At 43.2% G+C, this 13,566-nt stretch overlaps 1 protein-coding gene across 1 annotated transcript; it reads right to left on the reverse strand.

Annotated features, from left to right (window-relative positions):
- Window positions 1-897: 897 nt before the first annotated feature.
- LOC124699588 (putative protease Do-like 14) lies at window positions 898-6,028 on the reverse strand. The gene is made up of 9 exons (XM_047231864.1): window positions 5,836-6,028; window positions 4,805-4,987; window positions 4,585-4,712; window positions 3,807-4,018; window positions 3,583-3,664; window positions 2,850-2,992; window positions 1,998-2,118; window positions 1,645-1,737; window positions 898-1,281 (listed from the first exon to the last, which is right to left on the reverse strand). The coding sequence occupies exons 1-9, from the start codon at window positions 6,026-6,028 to the stop codon at window positions 1,165-1,167; spliced, it is 1,272 nt and encodes a 423-aa protein (XP_047087820.1). The 3' UTR covers window positions 898-1,164.
- Between the last annotated feature and the right edge of the window lie 7,538 nt (window positions 6,029-13,566).

The raw sequence follows: 13,566 nt of genomic DNA on the forward strand, positions 1-13,566 counted from the left end.
GGATGAAGTTTAGCAGGAGAACAGTTGGAGATAAATATCTCAAAGACCAAAGGCACCTCAAAAACATTATCCCAAGCAATTAAACATCAAGAGCATGAATATTTACCATGGCATAATTCAACGTAATAGATGTCTTATCAATTATCATAGTCACACTCACCCATATTCTAATTTATTTTTAATCACGACATAATTCAAGAAGCATACAGACAATAAGCGTCGAAGATAATTGTAAAAGATAATCCGTTGTACTACTCTAAGCAACACAAAACACGCAAGATAAGACTTGCTTATCAACCTCTACCAAGGGAGGGCATATACATTGGAGGTAAAATCAGCACACGACTTGCATAGAACGGATCGTGACTCGTGAGAGCAAAACAAAAGGAAGGTTTGAGTTGAGTCCCATCTGTGTTTTCGTGGTGTGCTTGCTGGCCACCCTCACATCCTCCTTCAAGAGGCGAAGCTTTCTTCGATTTTCCAATCTATCCTTCCTTCTTCCCCACTCACTTCGTTCTTTTTGGCGCGATCGACAGTATCATGCCTGCAGGTAGCATGGTCACTGCAATTAAAGTTTCACTTGGCGATGTAGACCAGCGACCAGAGCATATCAAGTCTCACTATTTAGGTCGGCGGAACAAAATCTGACTGAAACTAGGTCTTTCAACAATAGCATGCTAGGGTTTCTCTATAATAGAACTTGTGTTTCAAAGGCGTGGTAAAGGTGGACTATAAAACAAATGAACAAAATGTCATCAACTTTTTTTTTTTTTGCTTTCTGCTTGTAAAAGAATCAAATTAGTGGTGCACTCGTGTCATTTTTGTTCTAGCTTAACCCCTGACGATAAGGCTTTGGCAAGTTTTTTCCAGTATTCAGAATTAAACATATCCACTTACTGAAATGCTAAACTTGCATGTATTGCCCAAAAGAAGCAAAATGAACCTCAATTTGTCAACATATGATACAAATGACTCATTTTGCAGCTCAGCACTGCATTACGACATCCAAATTGCCTATGGTTTTCCCCCTTCTGGGGAAAAAGATTGATCAGTCTTTCCTAGTTACTCGTTCGAACTCAACATAACATCTATGGGCTATACAAAATATATTCCAAGGAAAATTATAGTTGTACTGGAAGATTCTCCTCCTAGTTTAACTGTGGGTCATCTGCTGGCATCTGCTTCCTCTGGTATAACTGTCAAAGTCACAGATACATTGTTCGCCCTTTTCACAAGAACTTCAATTGGAACTCCAACCTTGTCCCCCATGATATCAATTATCTGCAATGAATACTTTATCAACTCATCTGTACAAACAAATAGAAGGGTATTTTGATGCGTTGAACTGAGATTTAATAATGTGATGTACATATAACTGAAAAGAAAACCCCAGAAGGGCATAATACATGTTAGCTGGCAGGCACCAACGCCACAACTCTAGCACCTATAAACCAAATTCCGTATTAAATGACATAACTACTACTACCTCCATTCCAAAATATAAGATGTTCTGGTAGACTAAAATAGCCTACCAAAACGTCTTATATTTTTGGAACAGCGGTAGTACTTTCAAAAGAAGGAAAATTGCAAGCGATATAAATTTAAGATACCCAGCCAACAGAACACAGAGGTTTTCCTGATTACCTCTTTGATACTTTCCACTGGTTTACCATCAAACTCAACAACTACATCCCCAGGAGCAAATCCTGCACGTTCAGCTGGGCATCCTGGTGTAACCTGGTTGTCCACTCAACTAGTGTTAGCATCGCCTAATTGTTATTATAATTGTTGCATGCTAAAACATATAACATTAGAAAAGTCACACTTTAGAAGAATAATAGGTCAGAAACAGCAGGAATGTAAGAAGAAGAAAAAGATAATGGGCTGTGATAACTAGAATTCTAAAACAAATTTAATTTGAGCTAATAGAAAGTTAATAGAAAGTCCTCCAGGCTGCAGGATGACTCATCACATGAGACGAATTAAGAATAGCTTACCATTGGAACAAGCACACCTTTCCTTACATCTGGAAAAGAACTTGATCTTTCTTTAAGTTGTGCAATGACCATTGGGTTAAGATCAAGCATCTTTAAACCAAGCCACGGTCGTACTACTCTCCTGCATTGCACATTAGACAGATCTAAGTAGCTGCCAAGAATAACAACCAGGCTCACAGTTCATTTGAGAAAGTAACATCATGCTGGACTTCAGTCAAAACTATGAATATACTGTGGCCCATTCACTACTAAAGTTATTTGAGCTTTCTGGGCACAACACACACAAATGAGAGAGTTTAACAACTCACTTGCTTAACCTAAAATTCCACCTGCTGTACTAAAGAAGGTAAAGTTTGTTTAATTTAACCCTAATTGCATCAATGTTTTGAAGTGGAAAATTGTGATGAACTGATAAATAATGTGAACATGAGATGACTCATGCACAAGAACATTATATATGGTCTACAATAGTAAAAGGAGATGCACGCTGCGACAGAGACAAAAAGGTTGGATATAGTTGTAATGCCTGGTATGCTGTCGTGATTCGTTGTATCAGTGTTCATACTTAATCGTGAATGCTAGACTTCTAGGTGGTGTGCATGCAGTATCATTTAGTTAAGTAATCCAACGAATTTATTTGCAAAAGGTGAACACACATAGAATCACTATCATCATGCCACTTTATTTAACTAAAAAAAATACCTAACTTGGCAAAACATACATTATAGTCACTCCAAATGTGTAGCTCAATAGCCCAAACTAAATAAAGAAATTTCCCAAGGGAAGACAAAATACAAAGCAGTGTATAATAGTTAAATGTGCTAGCATCATACAACTGAAAGTAAGGCATACCCATTTCTCTTGAAGTGCTCCACAATTTTCACAATAGAGTCAATTGGTACTGCAAAGCTCAAGCCATCTGCATCCCAAACTTTCATCACATTAACTCCAATAATCTCACCATCGAGGTTCACAAGAGGGCCTCCAGAGTTTCCCTGTAGCATGCAAATGCGTTCAGAGTTTGTACTAGAGAAATTTAGAGACCAAAACAGAAGCACCAACAAAAACACACATATGCTTGTATATCAGGTAAGTAAGAGGCTACACTGGCACCAAAAAACAAAGGCTGCCTTGTTCTTTAGGATTAGCCCAAGAAAAAAACAGGTACACAAAATAAAGTGGCAATGATACAATTTTTTTTTTGGGAAAAGGCAATGATATATTTTGGTAGCCAACCAAACAAACTACTAAACTGCTTGTTGGATACAAGCAGAAATAACAACAATTGCAAATAATTAATTGATTGTTTGCAGATTGCTCTCTTCTTCTGTCTAATGAAAGCCTTAAAGGGGTGATACTGATGGTTACTACTCGGGGTGACAAATTAATCAGAGTAGAAAGTTGAATATTGTAATAGAATAAGGTGCAGGGTAGATAAATAGCATAAGTTGCTACTTTCAAAGTGACGACCATACCCAATATTTTTTCCAGATTTATTGCACCAACAATAAAAATCCAAATCTATCAGTATTAATCATTGTTTTCCATATCCCTGCATGTTTAAAGAACAAGAAAAAGGTTTTACCCTATTGATGGCACAGTCTGTTTGTAGATACTCCCTCCGTATTCCTCCAAGACCCAGATCACTACTTTTCCGGTCAACGCAACTACAAGAAAATGCGGTGTAAGTAGAACAACTGAAGTCATCAGAATGAATAGCAAGCTTGGGAATCAAAAGAGAACGTAGTCTCAATGACAGCGAGAGAAAATTAAAGAAAAAAACAATCCAGGTTTTAGGGAAATCCTAACCTCACAATGCCAGATGTAACTGTGTTCTGAAGAGAAAGTGGGCAGCCCAAAGCAACAACATGTTCACCTGGTCGAATATTACATGATGATCCAAGTCTTGCAGCTGGTAAAGGTGTCTTTGATTTAATTTTCACAACAGCGATATCCGAGTGGCGGTCAGCATTGACGACATGACCTTCAAATTCACGACCATCTTGTAAAGTCACACTAACCTGTTATGATCTACCAATTTGTGAGGCAAGAATGAGATAATAAACAAACGTGGATTAACCCAAATGTTGGTGGAACTTTTTTAAAAATAAGCAAGATGATAGAAGTTAAAGTAAATACTAAATAATATACCTTAACCATCGCTACTGTCTGAAATTTGTGAGAAAAGGAACAGCGCATATCTATTATACTATGGCTTGGGGTCGACTTTGGCCCTATGCTATAGTCTAGAACTTCATGCCTAGTACTCAGATTCTATAACTGGAAAGAATGATGAATGACCAAGGACACTCCATTAATCCATGCATAGAGTTCCCAAACATTTAATGGGAAATTTACCCGAACATTTACATGTGTAACTTTTTCCGAATTGTTTTACATCTGGAACTTAGTTTTTGCACACACGAGTAGGTGCTCCTGGCTAGACCTTTGAGTTTCCAACATTTTAGGAGCTCCAGCAATATTCATGCATCATGATAGTTTCGTTTGTAATAGCATTAACACAGTCAGCCCAGAATGGGTAACTCAAGATGGACACATAAGGTACTGCCAGTGCCAAGTTAATAACCTTTCCCCTTAGAACTGGTTTTGTGCTTTGGAAATCTGCAACAACATGGGCACATGTCAATATTGTCCCATCTGGATCTATTATAGTTCCTGATCCAATGCTCTTCTCTAGCGCCCATCCATGAATCTCTACAAAAAAAAAAAGAGTTGCACAAGTTTACTACAGATAGCTAGTGAAACAGGTAATTAGTTGACCATTTCCACTGCAGTTACATTCTCACCATGCGTACAGGAAATGTTTACAACAGCAGGACCAACTGCAGCTGCAGCATTGGCAATTGAATCCCTGCCTAGACATCCTCGGCCACATCTCGAATCATCTGAGATTCCACCAGAACCTTGGTTGCTCGCGTTAATGGGTGCATCCGATGCAGATGCAAAGGAATTTAATATAGGAAACCCCCCTGCATAAACAAATTTGGACACAGTAAGATCTTCTGAAAAGCAAGCTCTGCGATGAACAAGATACAGAGTCAATTACTAGGCAAAACATAGTGCTACACATATGCACATTGCTATAATGTATATGGGCTTGAACATAGTGTTTCTAATACCCACACGCAGCCCCGCCACCTAATTGGTCTTCAACTAGGTTTTTTAATACATAACACAGTTGATTCCAGAGTCCATAAACAGGCCTCAATTTAATTTAACTACTCACTAAGAACAAGTGCACATCATCAGACACAGTTGTGCGCAACGCAAAAAACGTCTTAAGCTTCTCCCAGCGAAACACTTCAGTCTTAGTAAATTTGATTTTACCAAATGACTAACTATATTTTACCATATCAAATTTCTCTGAGCATATCTATATCGATACTACCAATACACGAATGGGTTGTGCTGGGATACCAAGCACCTAAACTATTTGCTCGTAATCATATAAGGTGGAATTTCCTCGCAATTTCTAATAAAATTTCAGTTGTCTTCATTGCATTTTGTGCTACTAATCGCATACTCTGAACTTCAGATTGGTTTCATCTGTCGAAATTCCCAAACACTACCAACGCCTCCTCTTATATATCGACACCGCCTCACGCTATTCCCTTCCTCTGTCTCCTTAACAGCACACTTCACTGCTAATTTGGGAAAAATCAATAATCGGCAATAAAGATGATTTTGCAGGAAATGTCTTTTTTGTCAACCTTGATACATTCTTCCGATTAGCTCTACGTGTTGCGGAAATAGCTAGTCTAAAATAAACAACCGAAAACTAGCCCAGGCCAGCATATCAGGCGTCGAGGAACCGAACCTTGCCACGGCGCGAGGAGGGGGTTGCGGGAGGGGAGCCCCGTGGAGGCCGCGGAGAGGAGATGGCGGAGCGGCGTGGAGACCGATACGCTGACGGCCGTGGCCGAGTCGCGGCGGTCGAGGAGGCCCCCCGCTCCCGCCGCGGCGGCGCCGGCGGCGAGGAGCAGGGCGGCGCGGCGCGGGTTCCGGAACATTCTCGAGTGTGCGGGATCGCTGTGGACTTGGCGTGGTGGCACTGTATTGCGGGTTGCGGCCTTGTGGGAGAAGAAATGTCCCGCAAGAAAAAAAAAAGTGGAGTGGTCCTTCAACACTGGGTTGATGGGCCGTCCGGGTCGCTATATCGGCCTGGCCTTAATTTGGACTTGGACTTGGACCTGGACGTGTTTGATCCAACTACACCAAGCCCTTGTCTCGCCGGTGAGGCCTCGTTCGGTTGCAGGGGGGTCGAATCCGCTGGTGGATTGATTCGCTCGAGTATCTGGGTGAACCCCCACAGTCCACCCACACCCCCACTAATCCCTTCCGCAAAACGCTACTACTTTTCAGCTGTTCGGTTAATCCCTGCTGAAGCGCTTGTACCGTTGTACGGTTGGTTTTACACGAAAAGGTAGACAATTGCACACTAGCATGCATGAATTACTATTGTGCTTTTCCACTAAACAATAATTCTCAGCGTACAAAACTACACTTCTACTTTTCTATAAACACAGTAAATTCGAACAGTTCATCATAGTACTTTACAATTTCATGTTTTGTTCAATTTCTCGTAGCCAGCGAGGAGCAAACACGGTACTCGCCGCGCCTGGCTCGACATGGTGAGCTGCAGGGCTCCCCGGGGCGAGCCGGATTGCGACGTGTTGTTCCGTGACGTGCTATACTGCTCTAGCCACACGCCGGCGAGTGGTGCTGCCAATCACCGTTAGATGTTCGTCCGTCGCGTGTGTAACCTCGTATTTCCGTAGAACAGTTTGTGCACTTGGTCAATGCTCCAATGTTCAATTATGATGATCACGTAGGCCGGTGTGGTGTAAACGGATCGGATGACCGAAACTTGAAAGAGAAGCAGTTAGGAACAAACCTGGTGGCTCTTGACCTCAACCAGCACCACCCAGCCTTCCGCGACTGCTGCCGCTGCTGCTCTCGGCGTCCGTGATAGCGCCGCTCGTTGGCGCTCGGGGCACCGAGCAGGGCTCGGGGATGAGAGGAACATGTCCGGGACCGCCATGGCTGCCGCCTCCGGTCTCTCCGATGATTTTGAGAAGGATGGCAACCCATTCGAGTGGCATGGACACATTAGACACCTAATGAATTGAAATTGACAACACGGGGTTAGAAAAAGCAGGTACATATACATGAGTTAGCACTTCCGGAATAGACATCACAAGCTTAAGAGGAAAATAATTTCCCTGCCGATTGAATGCAAACTCTATATTTATTAATCCCGATATGGAATCTAACAACTTAGGGAGAAAACGGCTTCAGAATAGAACATAACATATTCCGAAAATAGTGTAGCAGTACACATGTTGTGTGGAGTATTATGCGGATCCCAACCGCAAGTTTGGTGTTGAGATGGGATGGAAATATCTATATTCTTGGAATGAATTTGACATTTTAATGGATATTTAGAAAAAATGGCATCCGGATAAAATACTTGAAATAGGTTGCTCCAAAATTACTCATTCAAGTATCATCCTGCAATGTCATGGTAAGCTTTTTTTCAATAGAAAACAAAGTTTCTTTTTTCTTTTGTATGAACTAAAAGGATGAATTTGAACGAGAGGAAAAAACAAGAAAATGCCGTAAATCAAGATCCTTTTAACTCCGACGAAGGAACCAACGAAGAGACGGTGAGGAGTAGCTTAATGTTGGCATTCCGCCTCTATGTGAGATCATATGCGTAAACTTATGGAGAGCTTTTGATTTATGTATTTAAGTACAAAAAATTCAAGATGCCAATAGACGAGAATATAATTTTTCGCTTAGGACTTTATTAATAGAACATGCAAAGAGGTTGCTCTGAAATGTATAAGTTACCCATCGATTTATTTTCTCTGTCAGTTTGGTAGTACACCATTTGTACTCCTTTCTTTGCTTAGCACACGTGTAAGGCAAAATTCTAAGCGATGGATAATACACGAAAAGGTTCATCGATGAAATCAAGGGCACTCACATGTCATATTCTTATAAACCTGAATGCTGATGACTAATTTGAAGTAACACACACACAAATTCCATGGCTCATTGAGTCCACGGTATAGCTTTCATCCTCCCAGTTCATCACAAAATCAAGAAAGAAACATCTCCGCATCTAACCGGCTCCTAATTAGCAAATAGCAAGCCACTGCCGGCTCTAGCAAGGCACAATCAAAAATCCATGGCACCGCCGTGCACCACCTCAAGACCGGATCCTAACACAATCTCAACATCTCCTAGATCGAAGAACACGAACATGCCGACGCCCCGAACCTTCCAACACGAGCAGCCCTAACGGTACGAGAAGAGGGAAGGGTAGGCGAAGTAGGAGAGGACCTTACCTTCCGAGCAGCCGGCGTCGGACGCGGCAAAGGGGAGATGCAGGAGATCCGGAGGTTCCGCATCGAGCGCCTTGTCTTCGGCCCGGGCTCCGTGGCGGTGTGGGAGTTGAGGAAGGGCGACGAGGACTAGAGCAGCTCCTCTCTCTAGTTGGTCGGGCGGCCGCCATCGTCCCGAAGCGATCGCCGGCGCTCCTCCGTTCGCGTCGCCGCCGCCGCGGTCGTGAGGGACGAAGTGTCGATTCGCTTCTTTTTTTCTCTCTCGTATCGATTCGGGATTTCCGTCCACGCGTGCGACCAAGATTTTTTTAAACCCGGTGGAACGGGCGGGTTTGGGGGAAAAACGGGCTGGTTCGAACCCTGACAGGGATTAACCGAACACGTTATCAGATTAGACCGGGATTAAATCCGGGGCGGATCCAATCTCGGCTGACCCACGGGATTTGCGTCGCGATTCCGACCGGGTTGGGACGAAACGAACGAGGCCTGACCGGGTAGGGCTACGGTTCCCCGCTTCGCCACCACCGCAGTCCTTCACCGCATCCACATCACCCCGCTGCCTCCGGTCCCTGAATCAGGACTAGGTGAGAAAAGTTCTAGAGCTCCCCTGAGGCGCAGATATTGGGTTTTTAATAATGAGCGTTTTATTACTTTGACAAGCAAACTCAACTTCTGCATAGGATTTTAGGGACTTGGGGCGAAGCTAAAAATCAGGACCCTTAATATTCACTTGAATAATATTTTTTTAGTAAATAATAATTATTTTAGGTGCATTCAAAAGCATATGTATATCAAATAGTTTAAATCGTTGAAAATATTTTCTATGTAACTCATTCAACTTATATGGTTATCTATCGAACATAAATTTTAAAATGTCATGACCGTTTGATGCCACAAGAAAATACTGAATATACGGTGTGCAAATCATTGACGTAAACCGTGCATATAAGAGATCAAGGGCATGACAGCAATAGGGCCGGCGATTGGTCGTCTTCCTACCTTGTGAGCGAGCAGCCTAAAAAGAGCCACGCATGGTGTCTATTAAACGAAATTAAATTCTTGACTTGTTATAAGTTTGCAATTCCATCTTTGTAAACTATTATAGAAAAATCGACCCTCAACTAAAACTACGAGCCGACTTTGCCTTTTTAGCCAATAAAAGTGAGTCATTGTTTTTTTAATCAAAAAAATGAGCCGGTGTTGCATTTACTGGACCTGTTTCTTCCACCATATATATTAGCCCATCTAAATAAACCCATTCGTACCTAATTAAAGGGAAAAAACCCATTCTCACCAAAGCAACATGGCCGAGCTAACGAAAGGAAAAAAAAGGGGCCCAAGTCCAAGTCCACTAGAAGCAGCATGCAACGATTTGTGGATTGCTTCTTAACGGTTTGTCCTGGTCTTCCTCAGCGATACGAGAGGAATCCTCAGCTGCTCTAATGGCAATATGCCACAATATTTCCTCCTCCTCTCCGTATTCATAACTGGGACTTGGGCCCCTCTTGCATCCGGGGGCCCGGGGCGGCCGCCCTGCCTGCCCCACCTCAGAGCTAGCCCTGCATCGTTCAAAAGTCTTAAATATCTCAAAGTGAAAATAAAGAAAGGTGAATTGCAATTGTAGAACACCTAGGACGAAGATGGTGGTCCAATCCTTAGATTATGACGCCACGTGTAGGAAAAATGTATCCTTCGCCGTATCCTCCAACCATGTACCTCAGTAAAGAGATCGCGGTTCTCCGCCCTTTGCAGCGCAGACCACGAATGGAGAACAATTATTATCATTAAAAACATTATCATTTCTGTATAGCCATTTTTTCCGATAAGGAGTATATATTAATATCAAGAAGATACCAATTACACCCGGCCTCTGCAACAACAGAATACTCTAATAGCATTACAGATGCACACAACCAAAAAAAGAAAGAAGAATTATATAAAAGAAAAGTCTCGCTACGGTATTCCAGCCCTAGCAACAACGGTACAACCACCATCAAGACAACACCTGAACTCCAGGCACTCCAAAAGCGACGCCTCCAAGAAGGTTACAGTGCATAAACACCATCGTCGCCCGATCAGAAGACCTTAGGTTTTCACCCCGAAGATACTCCCCACTTTTAAAACAATGCCTCCAACAAGGTCATTGCCTGGCACAACCAGTTAAGGCCAGACCTTGGATTTTCATCATGAAAGGTAAGACTCTGAACTTCACCTGTATTGCCGCCCCCTCTTGCATACTGCTGTTGCGAAACCTAGAATACCAAGCAAGCCCCTCAACAACGCTCAAAAACTTGAACCTCCATAGCAAGTCCTCCAATCCGACCCTCATGGTATTCTCCGCCTCTAACTTCTCCATGGAGCATGTTTTCATATGGCAAGAAAGAACAGAACTTCGCGATGCTACCTCTAGAACCAATCAGCCGAAATAAAAGCATGGGTGCATCCGACAGAATACCACCGATCCAGCGAACTCCAGGCAAAAAAAGCGCTGTTATATTCGCCGGCGGAGCTTTCCGGAACACACCACTCAAGCCAGATCAAGAGGGACTGACTTCAAGAAGGTCTCCATCTTCGCGCAAGAAAGGCCCTAGGACCACCACCTTTATTCATGTCATGCCAGCAGCCCCCACGCCACTAACCAACCGCGGAGAAGACGAACGAGCACGGAATCTGGCATGGTTGCGGGGCAACAGGAGAGTAGCTAGCAGACCTGCAAAGGAACAACAACGACAATGCGCACGATCCATCGCCGTGCTGCGTACATCTCCCGGGCGCGAGCAGTTACGGCCCACCTGGCCCAGATCGGGCCCAGATCGTGGCCCTGCGTAGGCAGCCGCCCCGATAGACTTGGCGCGGCCTCGATCTGCTGCCTCCGCGCGGCCACCGCGCCGAGCAGCCGGCCGCCCGCCTCATCGATGCGTCCTCCGCGACCCGTGGCTGCTGCCCCGGCTTGCCTGCGCCGGCGGGCCGCCATCGTCTTCCCCAGCCAATCATGGCGGTCGCCGACACCCAACGCGAGAGGAACCGCCCCCGGCACCCTTTGGCAGCGGGGGCCGCCGCCACCGCGGCCCGGAGCCGGCGGCAGCGGCGGCGAGTGAGCGCCGGAGGGGAGGGGTGGGGAGAAGGCGGCGGCGGGCGCCCCCGATGTCGCCTGGGGACAGCGACACGGGGGGGGGGGGGAGTTTTATAGATATTGACCATATAACGGCCATATAATGACAAGCGCTTCCACCCGAACAAACGTTCTAAACCTGTGATCAATATCATGAAGCCAAATATCAAAGATATTGACCACACTAGACGGAGGATATAGATCATAAGCTACTTGGATGCATGACCATATAAATCTGGCAAAACGGCACTAGAAGAACAAGTGCTTAATCGTCTCATTGTGATGACAGAAAACACACTGACTACTTCCAAGCCAATTGCGTTTCACAAGATTATCTTTGGTTAGAATTACCCCTCGACGCGCACATATGATCCAATTCTTGTTGATTTAAGTTGATGATTTCCCAACAACTCTTGTGTATCAATGGGATTTTGTTGTTTATTACTGCAAACTGTAGAATATATAAGGTAACTGCGTAGTGCTCACTCCGTCACTCGCTTAAACAGAAATAAGCATATGCTACACTTCAGGTTCTATAACGTGTTCTCTATTTTCTGTCGGTGCATTTGCATATGCGAAGGTTCAGGTTCTCGTTCTATTACTGACGATTTTTATCGAGGAACTCTATTACAGACAATGGCATGATATGATATGTACTGAGATGAACTAAATCATCTATGCTATGCAGCTTTTGTTTTTTTTTCCTTCTATTCTACATATTGTTTTTGGTACTATCTGGTATGCCTATCTTGATTTGGATGGTAAATCTGATAATTTAATTGTATTTCCAAGTATGCTACATTTTTTTCCTTTGACAAGTAAGCTTTTGGTTTGCATGATCATAGAGCCTAAAGTGTTCTGTCTCCCATCTTCTAGTGCTCTAGTAGTGAATGGTTTAAAACGAAGTACTAGAGTTGTTAAACGGTTGTGCCATATCAAGCAAGGCCATTGTTTTTCTTCACACCATTACGGTTTCAAATATTTGTGAATTCACACAACAGAAGGGAAAACAGATTTAACGAGTCCGATGCATTGCCAGGAAACCAAAACCCAATGTGTGCCCGTATGAGTTCATGGATAAGGAGAACCAACCAAGTTAAGAAACAAAACTGTTACTTAAATGGACCTAAAGTGGTTTAAGTTCGTGCGATTTTATTTATGTTGTTTATATTATGGATCTAATGTATTTAATTACTTTTACTTTCTCAAATATAAGAATCTAGAACTATTGCTTGTTCTCGAAAATTTCTCTAGGTGCTCTTTACAATTGGGTTTAAGATGCCTCGTCTTGGAGATCCAGAAGCATCTTGCGTGTGCAGAATCATTTTGGAGTTTGGATACCTTTTGTCCATCGTCTTGGGATGTTGGCTCGATAGGATTGAACATGATGCAACCTTCAAATACTGGAGTTGAGGAGTCTGGGCTCTAGGAAGGCATACAACTTTGTATGTTTAATTCTCGACAAAATCAATTCACCCTATGCACGACATTCGTTAACCATTTATCCTTTTCTACCATTTCTTTCTTTTATTTTCCCATTTTCACAAAAGAGAAAATTGTTTAATGCTCAGGATACCCTAGAAGAGTTCTCTCGCTAACGTATGCTAGTCGGCAGCTTTCCTTTGCCATGCTTTAGCTGATTGGTGAGTTTCATGTGGTCAACCTTTGGAAAAAAAACACCATGCTTTAGAAGTGAATTTATTCACTTCAAAACGCTGGAATTTTAACAGCAAGCTCATCACCATAATAAGTCCCGAGAAGCTTCACATAACCATAACATGCAGAACATGAAGGAAACCCTTATAGATATGACAAGTCGACAAACATACTGAGGAGTGTGTGGACTGGGAGACTCACAAAATCACGGTGTATCGCTATAGAAATGCAAGCATAGCCAGGATCCAAAATTGTGAGAATTTGCTTTCTTTCCATAGACCTGATGATTCATAACCTGCACATGCAAACACAAACAGATTGAGACATTAAGTTTGTATTGCCATGAACTTCATAATTGGAGAGCGAAGAAGAACTAAGCTCATGCAATGCTGGAAAGCCCGAGGACGCCAAGCTAAAAGCTCTTGTTCTT

Source organism: Lolium rigidum, chromosome 3, assembly GCF_022539505.1.
Source record: "Lolium rigidum isolate FL_2022 chromosome 3, APGP_CSIRO_Lrig_0.1, whole genome shotgun sequence".
In the NCBI taxonomy this organism is placed as follows: domain Eukaryota; kingdom Viridiplantae; phylum Streptophyta; class Magnoliopsida; order Poales; family Poaceae; genus Lolium; species Lolium rigidum.